The sequence below is a fragment of the Mastigoproctus giganteus genome, chromosome 14, assembly GCF_048544385.1.
Source record: "Mastigoproctus giganteus isolate SK-2022 chromosome 14, ASM4854438v1, whole genome shotgun sequence".
Taxonomy (NCBI): Eukaryota; Metazoa; Arthropoda; class Arachnida; order Uropygi; family Thelyphonidae; genus Mastigoproctus; species Mastigoproctus giganteus.
The window spans coordinates 4,439,516-4,466,206 of record NC_143588.1 but is presented as its reverse complement, the minus strand read 5'-3'; the positions used below and the strand labels follow the sequence as shown (position 1 = coordinate 4,466,206).

At 37.6% G+C, this 26,691-nt stretch overlaps 1 protein-coding gene across 2 annotated transcripts in view; it reads right to left on the bottom strand.

Annotated features, from left to right (window-relative positions):
* Positions 1 to 26,691, bottom strand: part of LOC150074954 (transportin-3-like) — a 742,971-nt gene that overhangs the window by 331,188 nt on the left and 385,092 nt on the right. For both annotated transcript variants that reach the window (XM_090388987.1, XM_090388988.1), the window contains 2 exons: positions 11,689 to 11,796; positions 2,569 to 2,666 (listed from right to left, as the gene is read on the bottom strand). In XM_090388987.1, coding sequence (XP_090245113.1) covers positions 2,569 to 2,666; positions 11,689 to 11,796 — 206 coding nt within the window. The remainder of the gene's footprint in view (positions 1 to 2,568; positions 2,667 to 11,688; positions 11,797 to 26,691) is intronic.

The window sequence follows — 26,691 nt, the reverse complement described above, 5'->3', positions numbered from 1 at the left end:
TTTGTTTCAACAACAACAATGGGCGCGTCCGTAGCCAGGTGGGAAGGAGCAGTAGTGCGTAGCACACACTTCTTGATTAGACCGGGGTTCGAGCCCGTCACCACCAAATACGGAGGATGCGGAAAGGTCAGGGAATGACCACCGCATATCCCGGAGCAATATGGCCTTAGTTGCTAATGCTCCTAAAAACCAAATAACTAACTAACTTTGTTTCAACATTCATTATTTCTTGCCCTGAAATGGGCAGTTCACTTTTCTGTGATGTTAATTTAGTGCTCACTGTTGGTAATGCTGGAGCATTGGGAGGTACTGATACTGGAGTGGCAGCTGACTGCAATTTTTCGGTTGGCTTTAGTGAACTCAATAAATAGCGAGCAATGGGAGTGAAAGAGTCCCTTGGGGGAACAGTTATATCAGTTTGGGTCCCGATGGTACTCTTACCAGAAACTTTCTGGGCGTATGAAGGCTTCCCACTTTTTATTGGTTGGATGTGTTTTCTGGCCTCTGGGTAGGAGATGTTCAGCTCCGTTTTTGAATCTCCTTTTCGTCCTCCCACTGCTGGCATGCTCGAGAGTATGCAGGGTGCTCTCCTTGGCAGTTAGTACAATTAGGCTTAGGAGTTAGACATTCCTTGCTCTTGTGATCTTTAGCACCACATCGAGCACAGGCAGGGTTACCACGACAAGCTGTTTGTGAGTGGCCATACTTTTGACATTTAAAACACCTTAGTGGGTTTGGAACATGATCCTCACTGAGCAGTTTAAGAACCCTCCCTTGATGGAACTTGGAGGCCGAGGGGTGTTAAATGTTAGGACGTGAACTCAGATAGAGATGAGATTCCCATCCTTTCACGTGGATATTCGCTTGACAGCTGTCACTTCTTGTTCTTTTAATTCAGAGCAGATCTCTTCTTCAGAGACGTAAAGAAGATCAAACTCTGATATGACACCTGGAATTTTGACTAGAGGTATTAGACTTATGTAATTAGCACTACTGCATTGAGAGGGTGTTTTTAATTTTAATTAACCTCTGTTGCATTAGAGTTTTAGACAGATCATGTCAAAATTAAAGAGCCTTTCCATACAAGAGGACTCTCAAAGTTAAGTAGCCTCTCAGTGACAAAGCTATGCATGGTGGTTAGGCTGCTATAGTCTGTGCTGTGCTGTACTTAATATGAGGTGGGTGTTTTACAATGGACATTTGAAATGTTTGTGGCTTGAGTATGAATGGATATTGGTAGAGCATTAAAATTCTCTATACTTAATGTGTAATAATTGAAATAGTAACACCAAGTTCCATACAATTTCAATAATGTCCTTTTTTTAAATACAGGTCAAAGAAGTTGCATGAATGAGGAAAGATTGCAAAAAAAAAAAAAAAAAAAAAAAAAAAAGTCACCATGCAGTCATCCAATATTTGGGGAAAAAAAGGAAGTAATGCCAAAAGCAATTCATGAGGATATGGTTAGAGCATTCAGGGCAGGATGTCCCTTCTTATTCCATAGTTAAGAAGTGGATGGAAAAATTTAAACAAAGGGAGGAGATAAAGACATTCATCACTCCAAAAACTGTTGACTGTGCATGATTTGATGTAATAGTAGTAGTGGCATGTGATGCAAGAAAGCAAATGTATGAGCTTATGCAACATCAGCCAAAAAAAAAAAAAAATTACAAAACAATTCTCTCTAAATGTTTGACCAGTTCTTCCTTAAATTTATTTAACCTATCAACTTCCACAACACAGATGGAAGTTTGTTCCAGCAATTAACCACCCACTGGCTAAAGGCAAATTTCCGCACATCTATTCTACATCTGTCTTTCCTTAAATGTGAGTGACAGGTCACTACATTTCAAGCACCTCTGGTATCTTGTTTGAACATCAGTAACATCACAATAACAGAGGTTCTCACTAGGAAAAAGGTGATACGTCCCAAAACGGATTCAAAGTTGTTGACGGTAGATCAAAATGCACAAGAGTGGTCAAGTCAAGTGAACATTTGCATTGTTTTCAAGCTGAACGAGCAAATTTTCCTGCAACATTTGTAACCATGAATGAGATGTGGGTCTATGGCTTTCAACCACAGACAAAGGAGCAGTCCAAACAGTGGAAAGACAGCTCTTCTTTACTGCAAAGAAATTCAAGTCAATTCCTTCTGCAGGAAAGGATATGGAATCAGTTTTTTGGAATATTGATGAAGTGTTGTGAAATGTTTTAAATCTGCTCAGAAAATGTACAATATCCTAAAATTCTAAAAAAATACAGTTAAATTAATAACTAATTCTAATATTGGAAAAAAAAAAGTAAATACGACAGCTTTTAAAAAAAGCTGCCATATTTTAAAACACAAAACATGTTTCATTTTTTCATCACAAACAAAACATTACTAAAACAAAATGTTAATGCTTTGTGATCAAAACATGTTTTGATCATAAAGCATCAACACTGCAGTTGATAGGAAAAATAATGCCATGCCATCAAAACTCAAGACCATCTCACTAACAAAATATCAAATAATTTCAGTTTTCTTTCTATATTTGAAAACAACAAATAATTAAAACAACTACATACGGGATAATGTTTTTAGCAACAGCAGCCATTATGAAAAGTGAAGCTTCGGACATGTCCCATGTGGCATAATCGCCTTGATTTTTAAGGTTCTCAAACATCTGCAAAATATATATTCAAAATATATAATCAATCAACAAAATCAATCACAGAACTAATTATTAACATCTGAACCAATTAAATGTCATAACAGATTTGAAAATCATTTGGTTTACCCATAAATGAAACCCCATTCCCATCTAGGGAGCATGCATATATTGTAATGACAATTATCGAAAAATGGGGGAAAGGGTAATTATTGATTATTATTTTGCTTATTTTCATAAGCAACAAAATATTCAATAAGCTTGATTTCACAGAACTGATTCCACCAGTCAACCGTGATATTTCTCACATGTCAGGAAAAAGTGAAATATAAGAAGTGAAAAGTGAAATGGAGTTACTGCTACCCAAATGCAAAGTACTGAATATGGGTAGAAGTAACTCCACAGCAAAGTGGCAAATGCGTGGTCCTACACTCAGGGGGAATGGCGAATGAAAATGGCATGAGGGTTGTTGTGCAGTTAAGATATCAAGCTTTCTGGGCAGAGCAGGCAGGCAGGCTGCCAGAAAAGCTCATTGGGTCTTATCAGTGACATACAGGATTATCTCCTCGGGTACTGAATACAGGTCTAGTACTAACACCTTGAGTACTGAATACAGGTCTAGAGGCCTCAATTTTAGGAAGGATGTAAAGCTGCAGGAACGAGTACAGAGAAGGGCAATGAGATTCATGAAGGGAACAAAGGGTTCCTCTTTTAAGAAAGGCTTAATTTTTGCAAATTGCAACGTCTGGAGATTAGGCACCTACGGATGATCTGACTGAGGTGAATAAGGCCTTGAATTGTTTCAGAAAGCTCAATGTTGATGGGATTCTTCTTCTTGCTCATATATTTTGGATATCCTCCTTTGTTCCAGTCTCAATAACTATACCGACGTTTCTCATCTTCCTTTCTTATTTGTTATTGACCGTATCTTGGCTGGTTCTTATTGACCGTATAAGGGATGCAGAACTGCAATTTGGGGAGTACAACGTCTACAGAAAGGATAGACAGGATAGGAAGGGGGGAAGGGTTATGCTATTAGTTAAGAAACACATAAAAACCAAGGAAGTGAAGCCAGTCGACATCGGCGGACAGTGCAGTGTTGAGTCCGTTTGGTGTGACATAAGCATTGGGAGATCAAAATTGAGAGTAGGAGTGTGCTATAGGCCTAATGACTCTGATGAGTATAATAAGGAACTGTACAGGGAAATAGAGTGGGCCAGTAAATCAGAGAGTCTTATAATGGGAGATTTTAATTTCCCAGATATTGACTGGAATTTGGGGGCTGGTTACTCACACGCTAGCAGGGCTTTTGTGGATTTATTGGATGATTGTTTTCTACATCAGCATGTTCGGGAGGCAACTAGAGGGAGTAATACTCTTGATTTGATTATCAGCAGTGATTCTTCATGCATTAAGAATCTGCAGATAAACGAACCACTAGGTGGCAGTGATCACAGTGTGCTGAAGTGGGATTTACTCAAAGAGGTAACTACCATTAGGGGTAAAGGGAAGGGTTATTGCTTCCGTAAAGGCGACTACGATGGACTGAGACAGTACTTAAATTCTATACAGTGGGACCAACTGATGATGTTACCAACAGCAAATTCAAAATGGGAAGCATTCAAAGAACTTATCTTGGAAGCTACTAGGCTTTACATACCAACTAAGAAATACTGTTCAAGGTTTAGGCCAAAATGGATGTCAGATGAACTAATGAGGCATATGGCAGAGAAGAAAAATGCATGGGATACATACAAATTAACACATGACACAGAAGCCTATGATAGATACAAGTTGATATGCAACCAAGTTACAAAGGAGGTTAGGCAGGCAAAGGCAGATTACGAGAAATCCTTGGCAAGGGATGCAAAGAAAAACAGCAAAGAGTTCTTTACTTATGTAAACTCTAGAAGGAAGGGGATGAATCAGATTGGTCCACTTGATATTGATGGGTCAACTGTTGATGATCCTGCTCAGGTAGCTAACAAACTAAATGAATATTGTGCATCGACATTCACACATGAGGAGTTATTCAGCAAGGGGATTGCCAGAGGTGTATTCAACTCTAGCAGTAAGCTACAGAATCTTGAAATAACTGGGAGTAAAGTGGAGGAGAAACAGTTGGAAGAACGGTAGAGACAGCAGATGAATTTGACACAATGAGGTAGAGAGATTTTAAGCCAGAGAAGGTCAAAGAGAGGAGATTCCAAATTGCCAAGTCTCTGACAGGGAATATCAGAACAGACATATGCACAAGTACCAATTTGAGGCGAAAGGAATTATACAGCGAATAATTTGGGCATCTGAGATGAGCAGTAATTGAATCAACCGATAACTGAGACTGCAAGTGGAAATGGACATTGTTGAGATTAGAATTGAGACCATGTATCTTTGTGAAATGAATTAGGAAGTGCTTGGGAGGTTTAGATCTTTTCACAGATAAGCCTGCTCTATTAGTTTGACAATTCATGGTGTGTTCAATAGTAAGAAAAAGTGGGTGGGACATGCTGTATAAAGTAACGAAATTTTTGGATATGGCGTACACATGGTAAGAATATACTCAGATCCTTGACATAACGTGGCCTCGACAATGCTCCCCGCATACACACTACTCGGACTCCCTACAGTCACTATCTGGCAGAGTAGAGGTAGCAAGATTATACACTAGCTGATCCGGAAGCCTCCTAGAGAGTTACCAATAGGTTCTGTCAGGTGTACTAACTAGTGGCCGGCCTGCGAACACCGATTTAGAGCTGTACCCTCGAAATGTAAGGAATATTGGATCAGCCACAATGTTCATCATAACCTCAAAAGTCATCAATCATACTGCATGATGGAAAAGATAGGGAAGGGTTGACCGGAACTTAGCTCTAGAGACTAAACATGGGTTCCACCACTTCAAGCCTCCAATAAGCAAAGTGGTGGTATTGAACCGGTTGATGGGAGTCATCTACCACCTAGTACTGCCTGGTAACAGGGGGGGGGCTCCATGTGGGCGCCACACCTTGACTGCTGCTTACGTTGGTTCACACCTGGGTGGTCACTCACCGTGTACTTGGGCATGGAGGTTATACCCAGGATTACTAACAGATTGAGAATTTCCCATGTTAAGTTTATGGTGGGGTGTAAGAGTGAAAGTTAAAACACATAGTAAGTCACAAGGATGCACAGTAATGTCACAGAAAACTGTTGGGGCACTTTCACTGCCCAATTTATACTTGGGGAGGAAGCTCCTTCCCAGTCAAAATGTAAGAAGTGGTCATGAATAAATACGAGTTGTTCCAGTGCTATACTCCCTAATGCTATGCTAATGGTGCCATGGTGTGCTGACCTATTAATAATAGCGTTAGGTATTAATGTGAAAATTCTCACAAATGCCTAATAGAAATGCTAAAATAAGTCTTACCACTGGAATCCCTTTCCAAAACTCTTGCTGTAGGAATAAAAATCTTGAAATTCTCACACATAAAACTCATCTTTAGATACAAAATATGCAGAGTGATATAACACTGAATGGCAGCCATATTGGCAATCGGTGAAGTGTGTAAAGTGTATTAGCTGTCTAACAGCACCAGGAGTTCCCCCATCTCCACATTATGTACTCTGTTCATGAAGCACAGTACTCTGCGGAGGCCAGAGATTTAAAAGTGGGTTGGATTTATGTTGTGTAATGTTCTGTTCTGTTGTTTCACTGCCCATTTAGCCGTTGGGCCCTTAGTGGGACCCACTGTTGCCCACAGTTAGCCACAAGGAGGCAGGTCATGCACACCCGGTTGATAGATTATTTTGGTAGTCTGGTGGGCCCTGCCACCTAGTTTCCAAATATTTCAGTGGCAAGAGGCTAAAAAGAAAAAAAAAAAAAGGGGGGGGAGGTGAATGCTGGAAGTCAAAAAAGCGAAGATGAGATTAAATTCTACACAGTGGGACCAATGTGTAGAATTTAAATAGGCCACATTAAGTTTGGGACATACTTGATCAGTTTAGTTAGGTAGTGTGGGGGGAAACTGATGGCTAGAGAGACAGGCAGAAATATGGGGATGATAGGGAAGGCATCCCCAGAAAAGAGAGAAGTCACAAGTTGGAAGATGACATGCCAGGGTGGAAGGAATTACCTTGGTGACTGGGCAACGCAGTCTACCATCATGTGTAGTTCATTTAACAGCCCTTTGATCTGAATACCAAAAGATCTGGTGGCAGTCTGACGGGTGTTGTTGAGATTTTCCCATCGCAGCTCAAAAACTGATGCCCCACATGGGATGATCAGGCAGGGATTTCAATTTAGAAGCATAGTGTAATGACAACTGCTTACGTCGAGAGATAGACATGGTTCATTTCCTTCAATGTAAAGGCTTTGGATGGGAGATGTATGAAATGCTCCAGTGTCTATCCAGATGGTAGATTGGATCTAACCACCGAAGTACACTATCTCTAGTAGAACCATAAACCTGATACCCCTAATCGAGTTTGGAATGGACAAGGGCTCGATAGAGACAAAGAAGGGTATAACGATCTGCACCCTATGAAGTTGACGAACATGTCGTAGAAATGACAGCTTCTTGTCGAAAATAAGTGATCAATGATTTTTTGTAGTTACCTTTCAATGACCCTCATATTGTATGAATGACAGAATATAGTAAAATTGTCAACGTAGAGGGCATTGTTTACAGTAAGTAAGTCGAAACAAAGCACATATATACTATTATATTTTTTATGTATTTTTGCAACCTTGTAACTGCAGGGACTCGGATACCCCCACTCTCCCGCATATAAAAATGTAGATATCAGCTAAAAGGTTATATTCGTAGTGGAAGGTTATTTATATATCGTTTAACTCAATGTACACGAGTACATACAATATTTTAAATTGCCACAAAGAAAAACTGGAATCTTTTTCAGATAAGAAGAGCCTTCAAAACTGCACTGCAAGTAAATTTGTAATTTTTGTAATGTATATATTTATAAATTATAAATCAACAGGGATTACCTTTATTTTAGATATAGGAAGCTTCTTTTCTAACTCTCCTAGTCCAACTCGCTAATAATCCTTGAGGATGGCGATATCTATTTTGTAAAGCAGGTGGGACATCTTCCCCACTGTCAGAACCGTAGTGTTCAGACCGTGCGGTCTGAACAATGAGCGCTCATGACTGCTGTCTACAGACACCATACTTCTGGCAGCATGGAAACCATTACTTGGATTGGCATAAAATTAGATTTTGAGGTCTAAACTGTTTAATAAATATGGACCAATTATTTCTTTCGGTCCTATAGCTGGACTTTAGAATTTAATTTAGGGGTCTAATAAAATTGGATATGGGGGGGGGGGGTTATTCTCTACATTCCTTAAGTCGGACTAGAACTTTTCGGGCGTCATGTTCACAGGAACGGAGCAACACAATTAATCCGAAACTTTTGTCTTATGTTGTAGTGTTTGTTCTTCACACATGCGTATAAGTGACCAATCGTCGGACAATAGGAATGGCCTATGGATATTGACTGAAGTTCCATGTAGTTTCATCTCTAAGGTTTCTGCAATAAGTAGTTTGTGATAGTTGTGTTGAATATTTATAATTTTTGTTTCATTAAAGCTGAATGAATGTCGTTCATTTATTGCATGGAACGAAAGTTCAGATGCATTTGAACGACCTGCCCACACAGAAGCTTCGTGTTGTTTTGCTCGAAGCAGTGCCACTCCCATGGTAGATCCTACATAGATAGCGTCGCAATTTTTGTATGGGATACTGTATACGAGGTCATGCTGTGATTGGAATGTGGTGTTTGAAGGTCGATTTCTGAAGAATGTGTATAATTTGTTCATGGGTTTTGCTATGATTTTCATGTCGGTTCCCTTGCATATTTGATTAAGTTTATTGTACCAGTACTCAACATATGGAATTGTGATGAAATGTATTTTGGTCTTGTCAGATTGTTGTGCAATGTTTGCTGCGAGGTTGTTGTTATTTATTTTATCACAGGCTATTGTTTTGACTTTGTTTATATAGGTTAGCGGGTAACCCCTATTTGAGAATCTTCTAGTTAATTCATTTATTTCAGTGGTTAGAGAAATCTGGGTGGAAGAATATTTAAAGGCGTTAAGAAATTGGTTCAGCATGACCGATTTTTTGTATGGTTGGGGATGATAACTGCGGAAATGCAAAAGCATCCCATTATTAGTGGGTTTTCTATATATGCTGAAATTTAGTTTTTGTCCTAATCTGTGTATAGTAAAATTAAGGAAGTTTATGGAGTGGGTTTCTGCTTCAATTTCTAATTCAAATTTTAATCTCTGATGGATGTTATTAAAAACCTGAAGAATATTGTTTATGGTCAAATGATCTGTGATAATTAGGATGTCATCCAGATATCTTCTGTAATATGTGATCTGTGGTATAAATGGATCAAGATGGATCTTTTCTAATTTGTCTAAGTATAGTTCAGCAGTGAGTCCACTGATGTTTAGGCCCATTGGGATGCCAAAAATCTGTCTGTATATTTTTTCTTGAAAGAGAATGTAATTTGCATTTACTAATAGTTTTGTTAGTTCGAATATTCTGTCTTTGGGGAGTCTGGTGTTATTAATTTTTATATTATCATCGTTTAAGTAGGCCCAGACTGTGTCTAAGGCGTAAGGTATATTTACATTAGCGTATAGTGAAGTCACATCCAGTGAATATAACTTCATATCCTCCTTGATATGGAGATCTTTGAGGTTCCTGAATAAAGCATCGTAGTTTTTTATGTTATATGTTAGGAGTTCTCAGAGTGGTTTTAGAATTGGGTAGATGAACATGGCTAAGGAAGCAAAAGCTGAATTCTTATATGACATGATTGCACGAATTGGGTATCCTGTTTTGTGTAATTTTACTTGGCTGAATAAGGTTGGGATATTGTATGTGCGGGCTTTAATTTGTTTAAGTTGGGCCATAGTGATGTGGTCATCTTTCCTATAGGTGGTGAGCATTTTGTTATATTTGTTAACTAAGCTGTTGAACTCTCATGGTGCAACCTCTTCGTATGTCGTTGTGTCTGAAATGATGGTGTATAATTTATTTATATAGTCTCCTTTATTGAGAATAACTACTGTATCACTTTTGTCGGCCTTTTGAATAATGATATCTCAGTTTTGTCTAAGTGTGTGTAATGCTTTTGCTTCTTCTCTATGTCGTTTTGATATTGAGGGGATAGTTTGGTTTATGATTCGATTAGTCTGTTGGATTAATACGTTTTTTTTGAGGCAAATCTCTAAGAGCGAACTCAAGATCAATAATCATTTGTTTCTTGGGCGGGGGGTAATCTCGGCAGTAAATTATAATTTAAACCTTTATTTAATAGGGCTATTTGCTGAGAAGTTAGTGTAACAGATGATAAGTTCTTTACATTATCTGATGGATTGGGGTCGTTTTGTGAACCAGTGTTTAAATTGACCCGGAAGTCATTAATATGTGGTAGATTTCTATTGAGAAAGGTGTGGGAATTTTTATCTGCGTTTTTGGTGTTTAGATATGCGCTCTGATTTACAAAACGATTGTGAGGCGAATGATGACTTCTGTTGTGCGGGAAACCCCTAAGGGCTTGTAATTTTAGGTTATGTCTATTCTCTAATGTGGAGGATTGGGCGTCGATTTTTAATTGAATGGCTTGCTTTAGAGTATTCCAAACAATACTGTTTAGGTGTTTTCTAAAAATATTGCGATATCGTTGAATCTGTTTAAAATATATCTTTTTTTGATTAAATCGAGATTTTAAAGCTAGTTTTACTATGTTACCTATGTTACTTGACGTGGTAAGAACTAATTTTTGTATTCCTTGGATTTTCAAACCTAGCCGAAATTTAGCAAATTTCTGTATTAAATTTTCAGAAAGACATTGTTTTAGAAATTGGATATGATATTTTTGGGGAGCATATTTCAATGTAATTCTAGTATAGTCTTGTTTTAACCCTGTTAACCATTCAGCCATAGTGTTGTATATTAATGTATAACTTGAGTGATCAATTAAGTCAGTATACATGTATGCGTGGAGTATAGTTCTAAATGGAGCAATCAAATTTTGAATTTTGAGCGGAGAGAGAGAGAGAGAGAAGCGAAGTGTAAAGTCAACAATCTGTCGACTTTACACTTCGCTTCTCCCTCTCCGCTCTTTATATATTTTTATATAAAGAATTTTATAAAATAAAATTCTTTATATAAAATATATATTTTATATAAAGTATTATTTTTATATATATATTTTATATAAAGTATTATTTTATATATATTTTATATAAAAAATATATTATATATAAATATATATTTTATATAATATATTTTTATATAAAGAATTTTATAAAATAAAATTCTTTATATAAAAATAAAGGGCGAAGGTAAAGAAAGCCTGCACCAAAAGCACGCAAAAGTTCAATGAAATTTACTGGTAAAAGTACTTTGCCGTAACGGCATTTGTATTGTTGCTCTCCCAGTAAACATACAGTGGGTGTTATCGGTCAGGATTGAATCCCATGGGAGATTGAACCCCTCCCAAAGTGGAGGGGGTAACCTGACCTTTTTACTTTAGAATCACTGGTGGACTAGTGGATAAATTGTTTATTGGGGAAAAAAAAAAAAAAAAAAAAGAGGCAAAGGAAGCCCACACGAGAAGCACGGCAAACTTTGAAAAAGTTTACTGGTGAAACTACGCTATGAACATTTTTTATGATGCCAGAACTTACAATATGACTCTCTTCATGATTCAATTAGTGATTCTAAAGAAAAACGGTCAGGTTACCCCCCCCCATTTCCTGAGGGTTTCGAGCTCCCGTGGGATTCAACTTCTATTCCAGACCGATAAATAACCACCGTCTGTTTACCAAGCGAGCAACAATACAAATGTTGTTATGGCAAAGTACTTTTACCGATAAATTTCATCGAACTTTTGCATGCTTCTCGTGCAGGCTTTCTTTACCTTAGCCAGATAAAGTTCAAAATAATAAATCAATAACCTTAAATGAAAGTTCTGCATTTTTAAGTTAGTTAAAGTTAATAGAATAACTTAATGTTACCTGGTGAAAACAGTTTGATGATCCAATCAGAAACACTACATCTTTTGTTAACTCAGAAACTCTGGCTCTAAAGGCACCAAAATCATCACCATCATCAGGAATACCTTCCTAAATTACATAATGACATTAAAAAAAAAATCATTCTTTCATTCACCAAACTAATATGATTTTGCAGACCATTTTATAAGAATTGGCTAATAAATATTCTGATGGAAAGTAATTACAAGCATTAACAATTCTTAATAATGTTTAGTGATCCAATTTAACTAGAGCAGGTGAGATAATCCTCAACCAGTTGTAACTGATTGTATATTGCGAACTGCCTATGATGCTCATAGGAACTAAGGCCATAAAAAACAGTCTGATATTAAGTTCTACGAGCATCATCTTAAAAAATTTATTTTTTGCTGCTTCAGAACAAGTTACTGTACCCTTCTGTATCTTTTTCATGGATTTCCGAAGTACAGACTGAAATCCAGGAATATATATTATAAGATAATCTGAAAGTTTCAAAGATGCTGATGGCATATACTATTTCTGCCCTTTTTTTGCCTAACAATTAAAAGGTTATCTTAAACGTTTTGAGTATAATTTGTATAATAGATTTCTTGAAAACTTATGTTTTAGTAGCACTACTGCTGAAGAAGTTTTCCCGGAATATTACTTAATGAGATACTCATCAAAATATTCAAGCTCCACTAGCATTTTACAAAGACGTTCAGCATGACATATACAAAGTGGAATGATGCTAATCTTATTCTTTTCATAAGCTGATAGTTACTTGCAGAATTAGGTTAACTTGGTTCAAGAGGAAATGGTATTTATTACAGGAGATAGGTGATTTCAAGGAAGTACTCAATCTTCGTTTACTAGTATCCTTAACACCCAATTAAAGGCAGTTTCACTGGCTCGCAGACTGAATACAGGTTAAGTAGAGTTCAACTATTTGTACTTTATTCAGCTAATTCCCTAATTATAGTAGTAGCAAGAAATGACAAACGATGCAAGAAAGCAAGCTTATATAGCATCAGCAAAAGAAAAAAAAAAAAACCCACTACGCATTTTACCCAACCATATCATCCAAGAATTTGTCCACTTTCTGTTCATCCTTTTCTTGAAAAAAGTGTTCAATACTGACAATCCTTGAGATTCTGCAAATTCCACAAGTCTTTCACCTCTTTCATTTCTTTCACCAATTCCAAAATTTCCTATATTTCCCCTTTCTGCGCTGTTTTGTCTTTTTCCAACCTTAGCATTGAAGTCCCCCATAATAATAGTGTAGTGGGTTTTCTGCTCATCTAGAAGACGCTCAATTTCAGTGTACATTTCTCAACCTCTTCATCATCATGGCTCAATGTTGGTGCATAAATCATTATAACCTTTAGCCTGTACCTCTTAGAAATCTTGAGTATTAGTCTTGACATCCTTAGTGATGTACTTTTGAATTCCAAAATGTTGTTTTTTATATCTTTATGGAAAGCCAACTCCACCTTCACTCCTTTCACTGTTTCCATTGGTGTACAGCAGATTTCCACTTGATAAACTTATAAATGATTCATTTCTTCTTCTTGTTTCAGCCAAATCGATGATATTCCAATTCACATTTTCTAATTCCTTTTCCAGCTCTAATATCCTGTCTTCACCAATGAGTGATTTTAAGTTGTAATAGGCCAAGTTCAGTTTCTATGCACAGCAACCTGTTCATACCTAGAGATTCTTAGCACCCTCTGCTTCCACTCTGATCCTCACGCTGCCGTAAGAGGGGGAGTGAAAGCTGCTGGGGACTGAGGGCCATTTGTTTCGTCATGCTGTCATATGCTGGAGGGTTTGGTCTTTTCCTCTTCATACTGACCAGGTGTCTTGAAGAGAACCACTCTACACGTTCGTTGCCACCTAAGTGACGTAACAGGATTTACCATCAAGAAGGTGTGCGAGTGGATTTTAGGGAGGCAGGCCAACCGGACCTCTCCTAAATCTTCTGTAATAGAAAGATATTGGATCCATCAGTTTTTTAGACTGAGCATCTCATAACACACAGAATACCTGTTCCCCTCTAAGTCCCTTGATGACTTAATTAGTACTTAATTAATACATAGTATATATTTATATTGGGGTGGTGAGATTGGAAAGGTAAAATAGACAATAATATAAAGCCAGCAGCACTCACAGACCCAACTTTTTGAAGAAGGCTGCACAGTAGGGAAACATTATTATTATTATTAGTAGTATTTTTTTTTTTAATAAACTGTTAAAATTAGGGATGCACATTCTTAGGTGTATATATACCTCAGTGATCACTGAATTATGACCATCCCAACTATAACAGACTACACATAGCTTGCATGACCACATGCAGTGGCAATTTGCATCTGGTCATGCAAGACAAAGTGATAAAGAAGCAGTTATGGGACACAGTAATGATATCACAGTTTCAAAAATGACATGACTGTGAAAGCTAACGAATCAGATGCTTCTATATTGGAAACATGTATGTCTTGTCGGTTACTCACAGCCCACCGTGGCTTAGGCATAAAACGGATGGTGTCAAATAGGCCAAACAACCTCCTGACGACAGAACCATAAAGGATTATGTAAGGTGAATGTTTGTGGTAAAGTTGCAGTGTGTTATATGTGCTCAACAGGTCATTATGCAACAGTTAACACTGCAATACAATATGGGGAATGCAAGAACGTCCCAAAATGACGATATGTTGTCCTTGGGGCTTCCACAGCAGATGACCCAAGAGAAACCATCTCCTCACCACTTCATTGTCAATGGCGAATGCTGTGGTTTCAACATGGATGAGTCCAAATATTTGGTGCAACACACTGATGGACACCACATGTGGTGCAGGCAATACATGTCCATGCTGCCCACTATACAGGCAGGTAGTAGTGGTTGCTTAATATGGGGTGTGTTTTGCTGGCAAGGACTAGAACCCCTGATGCATATGGATCAACATTTCACTGGTGAGGCCTATCTGCGGCTCTTAGGTTGTTCCATTTTTTTCTGTACAGAAACAGGATCTTCCAAAACGATAATACACCAAGTCATCGGGTTGGCACTGTGCACAAATGGTTTGAGGAACACAGTAAAGATATCACACATCTTGATTGGCTTCAAATTTGCCTGTTCACAGGTGACGTCAGGCGAATGTGGAGGCCAATTAGGTGAATTTGTGAACACATATGGGATATTTTGGATGAAAGTGAGGCTGCTGTTTTGTTTGTTTATGAGCTTGTTGCTGATATTGGACTTAACGACACAAGGGCTACTGAGGCCAAATTGTCTGTTCATTGTTTATATACAGGCAACATATAGCTATAGATATTAAACTATATGCTCCTGTACAAGTCAATATATTTTAGGAACATCAAAAGTTCTTCTATGTTTGCTTCATTTCCTATGAAGCGAGATAAATCATGAAAGATGTTCAATGTGGAGAGTGACTGAAAAGTGTATGACCAAATGGTTGAATGTAAGAGACAATCAACTAGAAAATGATAGATTGCAGTCTGTGACAGGAGGAACAGTGAGGTGGGTTTTCTCCCAATGATGAGTGTGTCCAATTCTAAGTCTTGCCAATACCACTTCCTCTCGTCTTCTGTTTCATTAGAAGCCAGAGCCACAGCTTTGGTTCTTGCTTTATATGGTAAAGTTTATTGTTGGTGTTACTTTTCCAGATCTGTGACCAGCTGTCGCAGCATGCTTTGCAAATTATAGGATTATAGTCGCTGTAAGGAACCTGAGGATGTCACGAGGCAGTGGGTTAAGAATGTTTAGTGGCAATGTCAGCACTTTCATTTCCTGGAATGCCAGGGATCCAGCAAAAACTGATTGACGTATTGGACATGCATTTCAAGATAGGATGGGAACATGAGAAATTCTTCCTTATGGCAAACACAGCACTGAAGGAGTCTGTGTAAATTATGGCAGGTGAGATGGATAGCTCAATAATTTTACTAAGTGCTAACTTGATAGCATATAATTCAACAGTGAAAACGCTGCAGCTAATGGTAGTGAGACTGCAGAAATAAATGAAGGAAAAACTGCAGCAGCACTTACTGTACTGGCAGGTTTTCGATCTGTCAGTATAGATTTTACAGGCACTCTATACTCGAGTTCAGAGTAGCATGAGCTGAGTGAAACTGCCTGAAATTGAAAGGAGCAATCTGGTGCAAGATGCACAGGATAGACTAAGCATGGTCAACATTATTTGTCTACGTGCTTCAGGATATGTGACTGTGTTCTATTTTGTATCTTTCAATTTTCTTTCTGGTTTTCTACATATCACATGATTTAGAAAAAGCAGGGTGGCTGCCTTTGCAGTTGGGACACACGGGAGTCGAGGCTAAGCAATGTCTGGTATGATCCTTAGAACCATGAGGACAGATGGCATTCCCTATGCATGCCTGCTGAGAGTGGCCATATTTCTGGCATTTAAAACAGCGAAGAGGATTCGGGATGTACAGCCGAATTAGGCAGTTTAAATAGCCAACTTTTACTGTGGATGGTAAGTCAGGAGTGCTGAAAGTTAAAATGATGGATCGAGTTCGAACCAGATTTCCATCTTTTTTAATCATTATACGTTTCGCACCTATCACCTTTTGGTTACTAAATTCCTGAACTAGTTCCTCCTCAATCACTGCAAGTAGATCCCACTCTGTGATCACACCTTTCGATGAATTTAAGGTATCGTGGGGAGTAATAGATACTGGCACCACATCAAATGTCTTTGTATTTAATAGCCATCCGGAGGTCTCCAGATTGTAATCTTTTCACCATTTTTGGTGATCCTGCAATAGATTTGAAATATTTGGATCATAAATGGTGATCACTTGCCCACAGGCTGAGATGACAGAGAGTGTATCACCAGAAAGTTCAGTAGGTTAGGGCACTGTGCTTCTCTTTGAAGCCTTTTGGGTTTGTTGGCATCATTTTCATTGGGTATGTCTAACCTTGAGCTTGATTGCTCTAAAGGTGGAAAATTATTTAAATCCATCATTGCTCCTTTTAGCCCTGGGAGAGTTACTCCCTTCTCCCAGGTTACTGGCCCTGCCACACAGAGGCAGGAGCGGTGCCACCAGTGATCAAGCTGTTGTAGTATTTGTAGGAGTGGCGCCACCAGTGATCAAGCGGTTGTAGTATATATATTTCCTTTCTGAGTTTCTACTTCAATGCTTTAAGTAAAGAATCACTTGAAGTGAGTGAAAAAGAAAAAGTCACTAGAAAGATCACTTGGAAATAGCACTCTATATATTGCAGAGAAAATCGCTTGTCACTATTGCTTGGCATTCTGGGCCTTGTTTATGAGCTTTACAGCACAAGGGCAACAAGGCCATAATTCATTGTAATTATGTACTGTAATTATGTAACTATATACTATGTAATACTATAATACTGCACTGTAGTTTTTTTTCCATTTGAGGAATGTAAAAATTTTGGCCATGTGTGGCATATCTATTAGGAGGTCAGAAATACCGAAAGAGATGTTCATTGTGGGAAATGAGGCAAACACAGTTTGTTGGTCACTACTATATATAGGGCAATCTGTGAATACATGCTGGACAGTAAGTTGGGTGTTGCAGTTTGTGCACTTTGGTGGATTAAGGAGATAAGTGTTAGGTGTCTGTGGCCTATTTGTAGTCAGGCTAAAACAACCTTTGTGTCTGTTATCGCATATACCAGATTTCTATGGTTGGATATCAATTTGTTATACGGAGCAGCTTGTTATCAACTTGACTCTGCCAGATGTGTTGCCTTTCCTCCTAATAAAGAACTTGTAGTCTGAGACTGGTGTACTAAAAGATTGGTCTATAGGTTCTGTTGCAGTTTTGGCAGCTAGGTCAGCATGTTTATATCCAGCAATTACAATGTGACCAGGAATCCAAGAAAATAGAACTTGTTTCTTCTGATTTCACTTAGAGTATTCCAGATCCATCCATGTAGATCTATGCTGTAGTGAGTTCTCAATACAGAATGAATTTGTAGTATATTCTGTTGGGTTAAAAGGTGTTTTCTCCACACTGTGAATGAAAGTGTAGCACAGTGGTATATGATATGTTCAAGGTTGGACTGTACAAGAGGCAGTAGACTGTATCTTATCAAAGTAAAGTTGCCAGTCAGTGAGAAGTAAAAAAAAAGATGTATCCCTGTTGATGGGTAAGTTCTATAAAGGTTTTCCCATTTAGATGACAAAATGTCCATTCCAAGTTGGGTTGTTTGGTTGCCCTTTGAGTTAAACAAATACCAGTATAGTTTATCAAAAAGCATTTGTCTGTGTAGATGCAAGCATATAAGCTCTGAACTGAAATGTATGGTATGCCCCTAGTGCAAAACAAAGGGCATTGTGGCGTACAGCAGTGGTTTAACATTTTTGAGATCATGGAACCCCTAGGAAAATATCTTGAAAATAAATGGGCTGACAAAATAAAACAGGCCATTAATATACTTAAATAATTTAATTATGTGCCATAGTATTCGAGGTGTAAAAATATCATTGAGATTTGTTACATCTTGAACATCCTTTCAAGACCACGTATATAAACAAATTTTTGGTTTGCCAATGGGTGTCTAAGCGGCTTAATTTCGGAGGCCTACCTCCAACAATTGAGCTTATACATTTGATGCCTTTTCTACCCCATATCACATACTATGGGAGGTATTTAGACGATGTTCTTGTTATTACTTATAGTAGCACTATCCAAGACATTTTACATTTGTTTAATAACATTCATTCTAGACACAATTTTAAAGGGAAAATGCGGATACTAAGTCATTAAATTTTCTAAATTTCACGGGACTCAAAATCTAATTTAACATCTATCGTAAATCAACAAACACCGGCAGTATGCTTCTGCATTATAACAGCTATCACCCGATCACCTACAAAAGGTCTATTATCTTTAATCCATTTATCAATGCCTATAAATATTCATTGATGGAATCTGCTTTAGACTCAGAAATACAGATATTAACAAGCAGATTCTTACACACACACACACACACACACACACACACACACACGGGTTATCCCCTTCCTACAATACCCCGAATTAGTGTACAAGCTAAGGAGGATACAAAAAACTACACCAACCAACAACAGTAACATCAAAAAACAATATTTCTGTCCCATATGTTGAACAGTGGCACAAACAGCTTAACATATTCTTTAAAGATACCGAACTTAAGATCGTGGCCAGACCAATATGGAAATCACATGCTATACTGAACAATCACTCAGTCCTTTCCTCTTTCATAACACAATTAAATGACCTGGTATACAATGTTTCTTGTGGTGATTGCAACTCATCTTACCAAAGATTGATGCAGTTTCCACTGAATTTTAGGGTTAAACAGTATATGTCCTCAGTTCGCACTTCTTGTTCAGCAGCGTCAGAATTAGCCTCCATGCTGTTAACGAAAAATATTCAACTTTTTTATTCAATGAGGCTGAAATATTTAGTGTCCAATGTAATTCTTCTTGTTCAGCAGCGTCAAAATTAGCCTCCATGCTGTTAATGAAAAATATTCAACTTTTTTATTCAATGAGGCCGAAATATTTAGTGTCCAATGTAATTATATGAGACTATTAATTACAGAAACCACCAAAATTAAATTACATGAGAATTCTATTAACGTTTGCTGTCCATATCTAATCTCTGATTCATGGTCATTTACAACAAATAATCTCTATTTAAGATTCATGCTAACACATACTCTGTAATTTTCATTCCTGCAATCGCGACATACAGTCGAAAAGCCCTGTCAACTTCAGAAAGGAAAATCATTTTTCAAAATTTATGTATATGTTTTATAACATTTAGCAAGCTCTCAATCTGCAATTCATAGTTCTTACACACACACACACACTACAGTATAAAATGCACAAGCAGGAGCTTTCCATCATGTCTGACAATGCAGACATGAGAGAGGCTGCAAAAGACACAGACTGCTATATACTATCAATCAAGAATCTTACATACTTCAAAAAGGAAACACCCAGATAAGGGCTCCCCCCAATCATGTCTGGTAATCCAGATGCAATAGTGTTTCCAGAGGTTGTCATACACACAACTGTTATTCATACAACCATTCACAGATCAAATACATACACTCAAAAAAAAAAAAAACCTACACATGCACACTATGATGCATAAAAACATTCTCTTACTCTTGAACCATTCATTCCATGGAATATGCACAATTATACATTAATAATACACATTAATACAGAAGAACATGGATATTTCTTTTAACAAATGTCAATATCAATGGCAGAAGATATTGAAGTAATTGGCATACCAGGTAGTGGACACTGTTTGTGGTGGGTTCACAATTTCATTTCTACATTACATAGTATGGCACTTAGTACTGAAACTTGTGGGACACCTTCTGGATAAAATTTGAAGGTAACTGGTTGTGGACTCAAACTTGAAGTGAATGGCGCTGTAGGAAATTTCTGATAAACTGTGCAGATGGCTGAATAGTCCTAGATAGCATACATTTCGCATTATTTCATATCTCCAAGCTGTATCAAAGGCTTTTTCTATGACCAAGTGTTCTTCTCATACAATGATATCATGAATGTTTATTTTTGCCCTTATCAACAGGTCAAAAATGGATCAGCCTTCATGGAAGCACACTGCACTGGGTTAAGGATGTCATTTTGAACTAGGAACCAAATGGGCACTGATCATTTTTTTTTCCCCATGACCATGCTCATACAGCTGGTGAGTGCAATGGGTAAGTAATGTTGCAGATCTGTAGAATCTTTTCCTGGTTTGGGAAATGCCAAAACATAAGCATGATGCCATTGTCTGGGAGAGTATTTTCTTTGAATATTCTTTTGTACAGGAGTAACCGTATCTTAGGGCTAGCTGGTTCAGTAAATTGTGCTATTATTATATAATGCATTCCATCTGGACCAGCTGTATTGAGTTTGGTGGAGGCTAGAGCATGGTGCAATTCTGACATTGTGAAGGAGAAATTGTATGCAGCACTAGATGCTGATTTTAAGTTGATCAAATGTTTTTTGCCTGAAAATGAGATGAGTAAGATGTTGTAGCTGAACTTTCCACGAATAATCTGTCTGAAGTATTTGCAATTTCCTCTGGTTTGGTAACATCACAACCATTAACTGTAAGCATGGGAAGGCTAATGTGTGTCTGTTTTGAGTACATACATTGTATTTTGGTACATATCATTTGCATTTTGTGGTTCTTGTAACTGCAGAAGTGAAACCCCTCCAGGTTTTCCTTTTGCTGGTCTGCTTAATACGCTTTGCTTTAGTTCAAGCCTGTTTTAAGCAGATGATATTTGCAGTAATTGGGAACGTCTGAAAATGTTCCATGCTCTGTTCTCTTTCAGCTGCACTGCGTTCATTATTCTACCACAACTTTGAGCATACTGATATTTTTGTGGATTTTTTTTTTGAAATCGCTGGGTCCACTGCCTGTAGTATTTGGTTAGATGTATATTCTATAGCCAAGTTTATGGATGTTTGCTGTACCTGTTTTTCTTCCAGTATTGCTATCTGCTTGTATATGTCCCATTTAGCCTTGGAAAAGTTTTATTTGGAAATTCAGTTTGAAAAGTGGAGAATGTTCTTGTATTATGTGGCATACCACAGGGTATTGATCCCTACCCAATGGACTGTTATGAATCCATTGGGTATAAGTCTATCCAAATAAAAGACATATGGTTAGTGAGCATAGATCCCGCAGAATGATGCGTATATGTGGGCGCTCCATTATTGAGGAATATCAGATTGTGTTGGTCAAGTAATTTTTCAATAATATGTCAACATTCATCCAGATTTTGATTTCCCCAGAGCAGATGGTGACTGTTGAAGCCTCTAGTAAGGATGCAGTAGTGGTTGAGGGAGTTGTACCACTATTTCTTCTAGATTGGCATAGCTTATATTTTGGCTGTGGGGGAGCACAAGTATGGTGTGACTATAATAAAAATTAACGCTATAGTAAAATTTAATGCTGACTTGAGCTACAACTGCTTCAAAGTTTGTTCTTGGTGGGATTGGTTTGGGGGTATCTGACAGTTGATTATCACATTAACCCCCCCCCCCACATGCCAGATTGCTTCGGTTGTGTGCAAAAAATCTTGCTGATGAATTATGTATTTCCACAGGAAAACAGTTATAGGTCTTCCTGTAGGCAGAAGGTGATAGGGTCATATTGTGAGAGGAGATCTCAGATATCAGTCAACGGGTCTAGTGGAACCCTCAATTTGTTTTGTTTTCGAGATGACTGAATGTTTACATTGCTCAAATTTACCTTTCAGCCAAGTTTAGATGTTTCCTAAACACCTTTCCCCTTCTTTGGAAAGTATGGTTTCTCTGTATCCACCTTCTTGTCAATGAATAGTTCCAAAATTTGGTCATCTTGGTGTGAATTATCTTCCATCCATGCAGTTGGTCTGCATCAAGAATAAGTATTTGCTGTGGAATGGTATCTAGTTGTACAGTAATTAGCATATTTACAGCTTTACTTTATTTGCATGTCTAATTTGGAAAGATGTGCAAACTAACATAAATTCCAAGGAGACAAGTATTGCTACATCTTCTAAAGGGGTCTATAGGGGAATGTATTTGTTGAGAATTCTGGAGTACACAAGAATGCTTGTGCCTCTATACACACATCAGTCATGTTATTTCTTTTTTGTTCATAAATAGTTCTTGATTGTTGGAATTGCCTGTGGAGATAAGATAGTTTTTTTTAGACATATACTTACCGTTTGATTAAGTCAGATATATCATTTACTACTGCTGCATATTCCTCTACTGTTCCATTCTACAATACAATCATTATTTGTTTTTAAAAAATGGGTATGATTCAGTCTGTTTTTTTTTTTTTTAGGTGCAGTTTGTTTATGTAGTCTAATTTAATTTTGTCCTTTTTTGGGAAGGTGAGACATTCAGTGTCATGTCATCATCTGTATGTAGATCAAAGATTGGTTCATCCTGGATGACACCATTGTCTATATCCATGTTTGATAAACTTGGCTGAGTTGGGGCTGATTTTTTTTTTTTTTTTTTTTTTTTTTTTACAGTTTCTGTTGGAGTATGGGGTGCAGTCAGAGGAACCATAATTGGAATGCCCTTGACACAATCTATAACACTTTGTTCTATAGGAAACTGCTGTAAGGATGAGAGTACTATCCAAGCCCAATCTGCAACTGAAAAATCAGTTTGTGCTGATACTGACTGGTCTTTCTTTTTTTGCTGCTGCATCGGTATGTTTTGGTATAAAGAACATAATCTGCTTCTCTGGCTCATGACAGGTAATATTCTTCCGCTTATATTTTTAATCTTTTATACCTATTTTCCAGTTTCCAGGTATTGCCTTTACAGTTCGGACAATGTGGTGTTTCAGCATCACAGTTCATTTGTGTACGGGGATTTAGACCAAGAGTTAGGTCACATTGCACTTAAGAGTGACCAAATTTTTGCCACTTATATCATCTGATAGAATTAGGATCATAAGGCCTTATACAGCCGTTCACATAACCAGCTTTAACAGTGAAAGATAAATTTGGCATACCAAACATAAGGATGATGTTTCATATGGGGAGATGGTTACCATCTTTCTAATCAAAATTCACTTAGGTTGAGTGAGTTTTTGTTCTTTCAACTCTTGGACCAGTTCATCTTCTGTAACTGTCATTGGGCGCCTCGGTAGCCAGGTGGGAAGGAGTAGCAGTGCGTAGCACACACTTCTTGATTAGACCTGGGTTCGAGCCCATCACCACCAAATACGGAGGATGTGGAAAGGTCAGGGAATGACCACCGCATATCCCTGAGCAATATGGCCTTAGTTGCTAATGTTCCTAAAAACCAAATAACAAACAAGTAACTGTCGTTCAAGTTCCAGTCTACAATTATCTCTTTGGAGACATTTAACATGGCATATGGAGTAACTTGCACTGGCATATCAACAAAGATTGAGAGTTTCAGCGGTCTCAGAATGCTTATGACTTGCAGTTTCAATTAATAAATCATCAGATCTAAGCCTTTCCATCATTTTTGGTGAATCTGCTACATTCTCTAAACATTTCTATATGAGAAACAGTCAAAGTAATTATACCTTTATTTGATAAAAAGTTAAAGAAGGAAAGAGAGGCATTCCTGTTACTCTGTGAGAGTACACAATCTTTTAAACTGTAATGTGTCATGGTCTGTTTTAATTTATGATATTATGAGCATTAAGTCAATTGGAAGATAGTTGTTGAATTCCACATTTTGCTCATTTTAGCCCTGGGGCTCTTTCCACCCAGGTTTCCAACAACCCAGCCAAGTGGAGGAAGGAGAGATGCCAACAAGTAACAAGAGTAAGACAATAGTACTTGGCTAGTGCAGTAGCAGTAATTGCAAGTGGAGAAAAGGCAAAGAAAAAGCTAATATTCACACTAGAAAGGCACCAGTAAATTGCACTATGAAAATTGCTTGGGAACTATTACTTGGCACTCAGAGCCATCCAGCTTATTGTGAATAGAAAAGTATTTACTAGGATTATTGGCACTGGGGATGATCCTTTAAGAAGGAATTATTTCTGAGCTACTATTCACAGCAATCATTGCACTACTGATTTGGTACAGCCATGAACTCTTCAGTTATGCTGATGATTTAAAGATTCTCACCCCAATCATTCCAAACATGGATCTTACTCAAACAACTGCTATAATAAATTTCAAGTGTCTCGAAAAAATTGTTTCTTACCTTAGACAATTTGGCCTTCTTATCAAACTGATAAAAACTGTTGTCTTCTTTCTCAGGTCATCTGCATCAATTGTTTTCCCAAGCATAGAAAACATCCACAGAGATCTCAGAGGAACATCTGGTCCAAAGTTTCAGTTCCATCAGCATCCTGAGAATCTCATCCCATGTGTAACGAGTCATAGGTGGATGGCCAAGCAAGAATCTCTTTTACGTCAAAGGCCCTACAATAGTCAGAAGACATATCAGAACCATAATCAACCCACCTCTTCTCTATGCAGCTGAAATTTGGACACCTGGCTCCCTCTACAATTAAGCACCTCTTTGCTGCAAAGTTCTGGTTGCTCAAGTGGGGCAATTGGAAATCTCAACTAGAAGTCCCACACAGAACCAAATCACATAACAGGCTTTAGCCCAGGGAATTCTTCATATGCTAATTGAGATTACATGACTCATTTTCACTGTACAGCTGTTGACATGATCGCTACTCCACCAATTTGGGATAAGTGTTGCTGGATAGTTTTCCTGCTGTTCTGCGGAATACCCCAACACTAGTTCCTCATTATTCCAGTCTCAAGTTAGAGAGAATCTGCTTATTCTTAACAATTTGCAGTGATTGCTCCTCCAGGAATGCTGTCTTGGTTACTCATGAATTAAATTCGCACTGAAGACCCCAATTTAGAATAGCCTAGAGGGGATATCATCTACAGCTAATATTCCACATATGAGGAATCCCCACATGGATGATCAAAAACTGTGTTAACTGTGTTTATCCTCCATTTACTCTATAGCCTCCAAACTGACTGTTACTCCTTGTGTGTAGAGAGGTTCACAACAACTGCTGCTTCAAAAAATCAAAATTGGTGGTTCCTTTATTTGGAGATTTCTAATGCATAAAGTCACTGCTGATAATCAGATTAAGAGCAGTGCTTTCTCTTGCACCTCTCTAACAAAGCTACTGTAAAAAAGCAGTCATCCAATAAATGAATTTCTGCTACTATGAGAATGTGATTGGTGTTGATTGTTGGAACAAGTTCCCTCCACAAGCCTGACAGTTTGAAGAAATCCAAAGGTGAACCAGATAGTTATCTAATGAGAAGGAAAGTGGATCATTTGTATTTTCTTATCTCCTTTTTTCCCCCTTTCCCTCAGTGCAGAAGAGCGCTGTGGATTCCTTGCATTATACGGCTAATGCTAATACCTGGAAATTAAAATTACTAATTTCTGGCTCACTCTATTTGTTCATATAGTAGTTTGTTATCCTCATCACAGTAATTTGTCCTATAATATAATCCTACTCTCATTTTATAATTTTTTCCCCTGCAATTTCTGCATTTGATGATTTAAGCAGTACTCCTAATTCATCAAACTTCTTAATTATACCCCTAACATTAATGTACAAACAAGTATGCAGGTGCCTGTGGTTGTTCTTAGTAACTCTAACTGCTGTACTTGATTATGCTTTGAGAACCACAGCATTATGGTCCCTATCATGCAAGAATCACTTTCACCTGTGCTTGTGGCCTGTTAGTCTGTGTGTACATTGTGACCCACCTAAAACTGCTTGCTTATCATCAGCAAATATTTGTGCATCCTTCCTATTTCAGTAAATTCCATTCCTGTAAAGCTTCTCTTCTATAAATCATACTGAGAAAAATATTACCCCATGGGCTGTGCTCAGTCTCTGCATGGCAAATCTGATTAACAAGGCCATCTCATCATATTGTAGATGCAGATCTGAGGCATAATAGTACTATTATATTCAATACTACCATAAAAGAGGCTAACTACAAACTCCTCTGATCAATATGGTCATGGAGTATAAAAATCTCACCCCGTAAATATTTTGCTAAACTTTACAAACATAATATTCACAATAGGAAATACCAACAGATGGACAAATTACTTCTTAACACTAACTAGACTGAGTGAACTGGCTGAAAAATAATTCAGTTCAGTTTAAAAATTTACTCTTAGAAAAAAAAGTAATTCATCAAGTTATTTCATGCAAACTAAATTAAATTATTGTTATGTTTGTGTTTTTGATAAATCTTCAGCCGCCTTAGATTGAAAAAGTTTTTTAAACAAATAATGATACAACTGCTAACAAAAGAAGTGTAATGAAAAGTGTGCTTATTGTTGCAAAAGATATCTTAGTTATTTAAAATATTTTATGCATTAAATTAGCTACTGCATTTTAAAATTTGCACAGGATAATTTTCCACATCCGTCAATAAGTGATGTTCCTGAAGTCTGCACTAGCCTCTTTCTG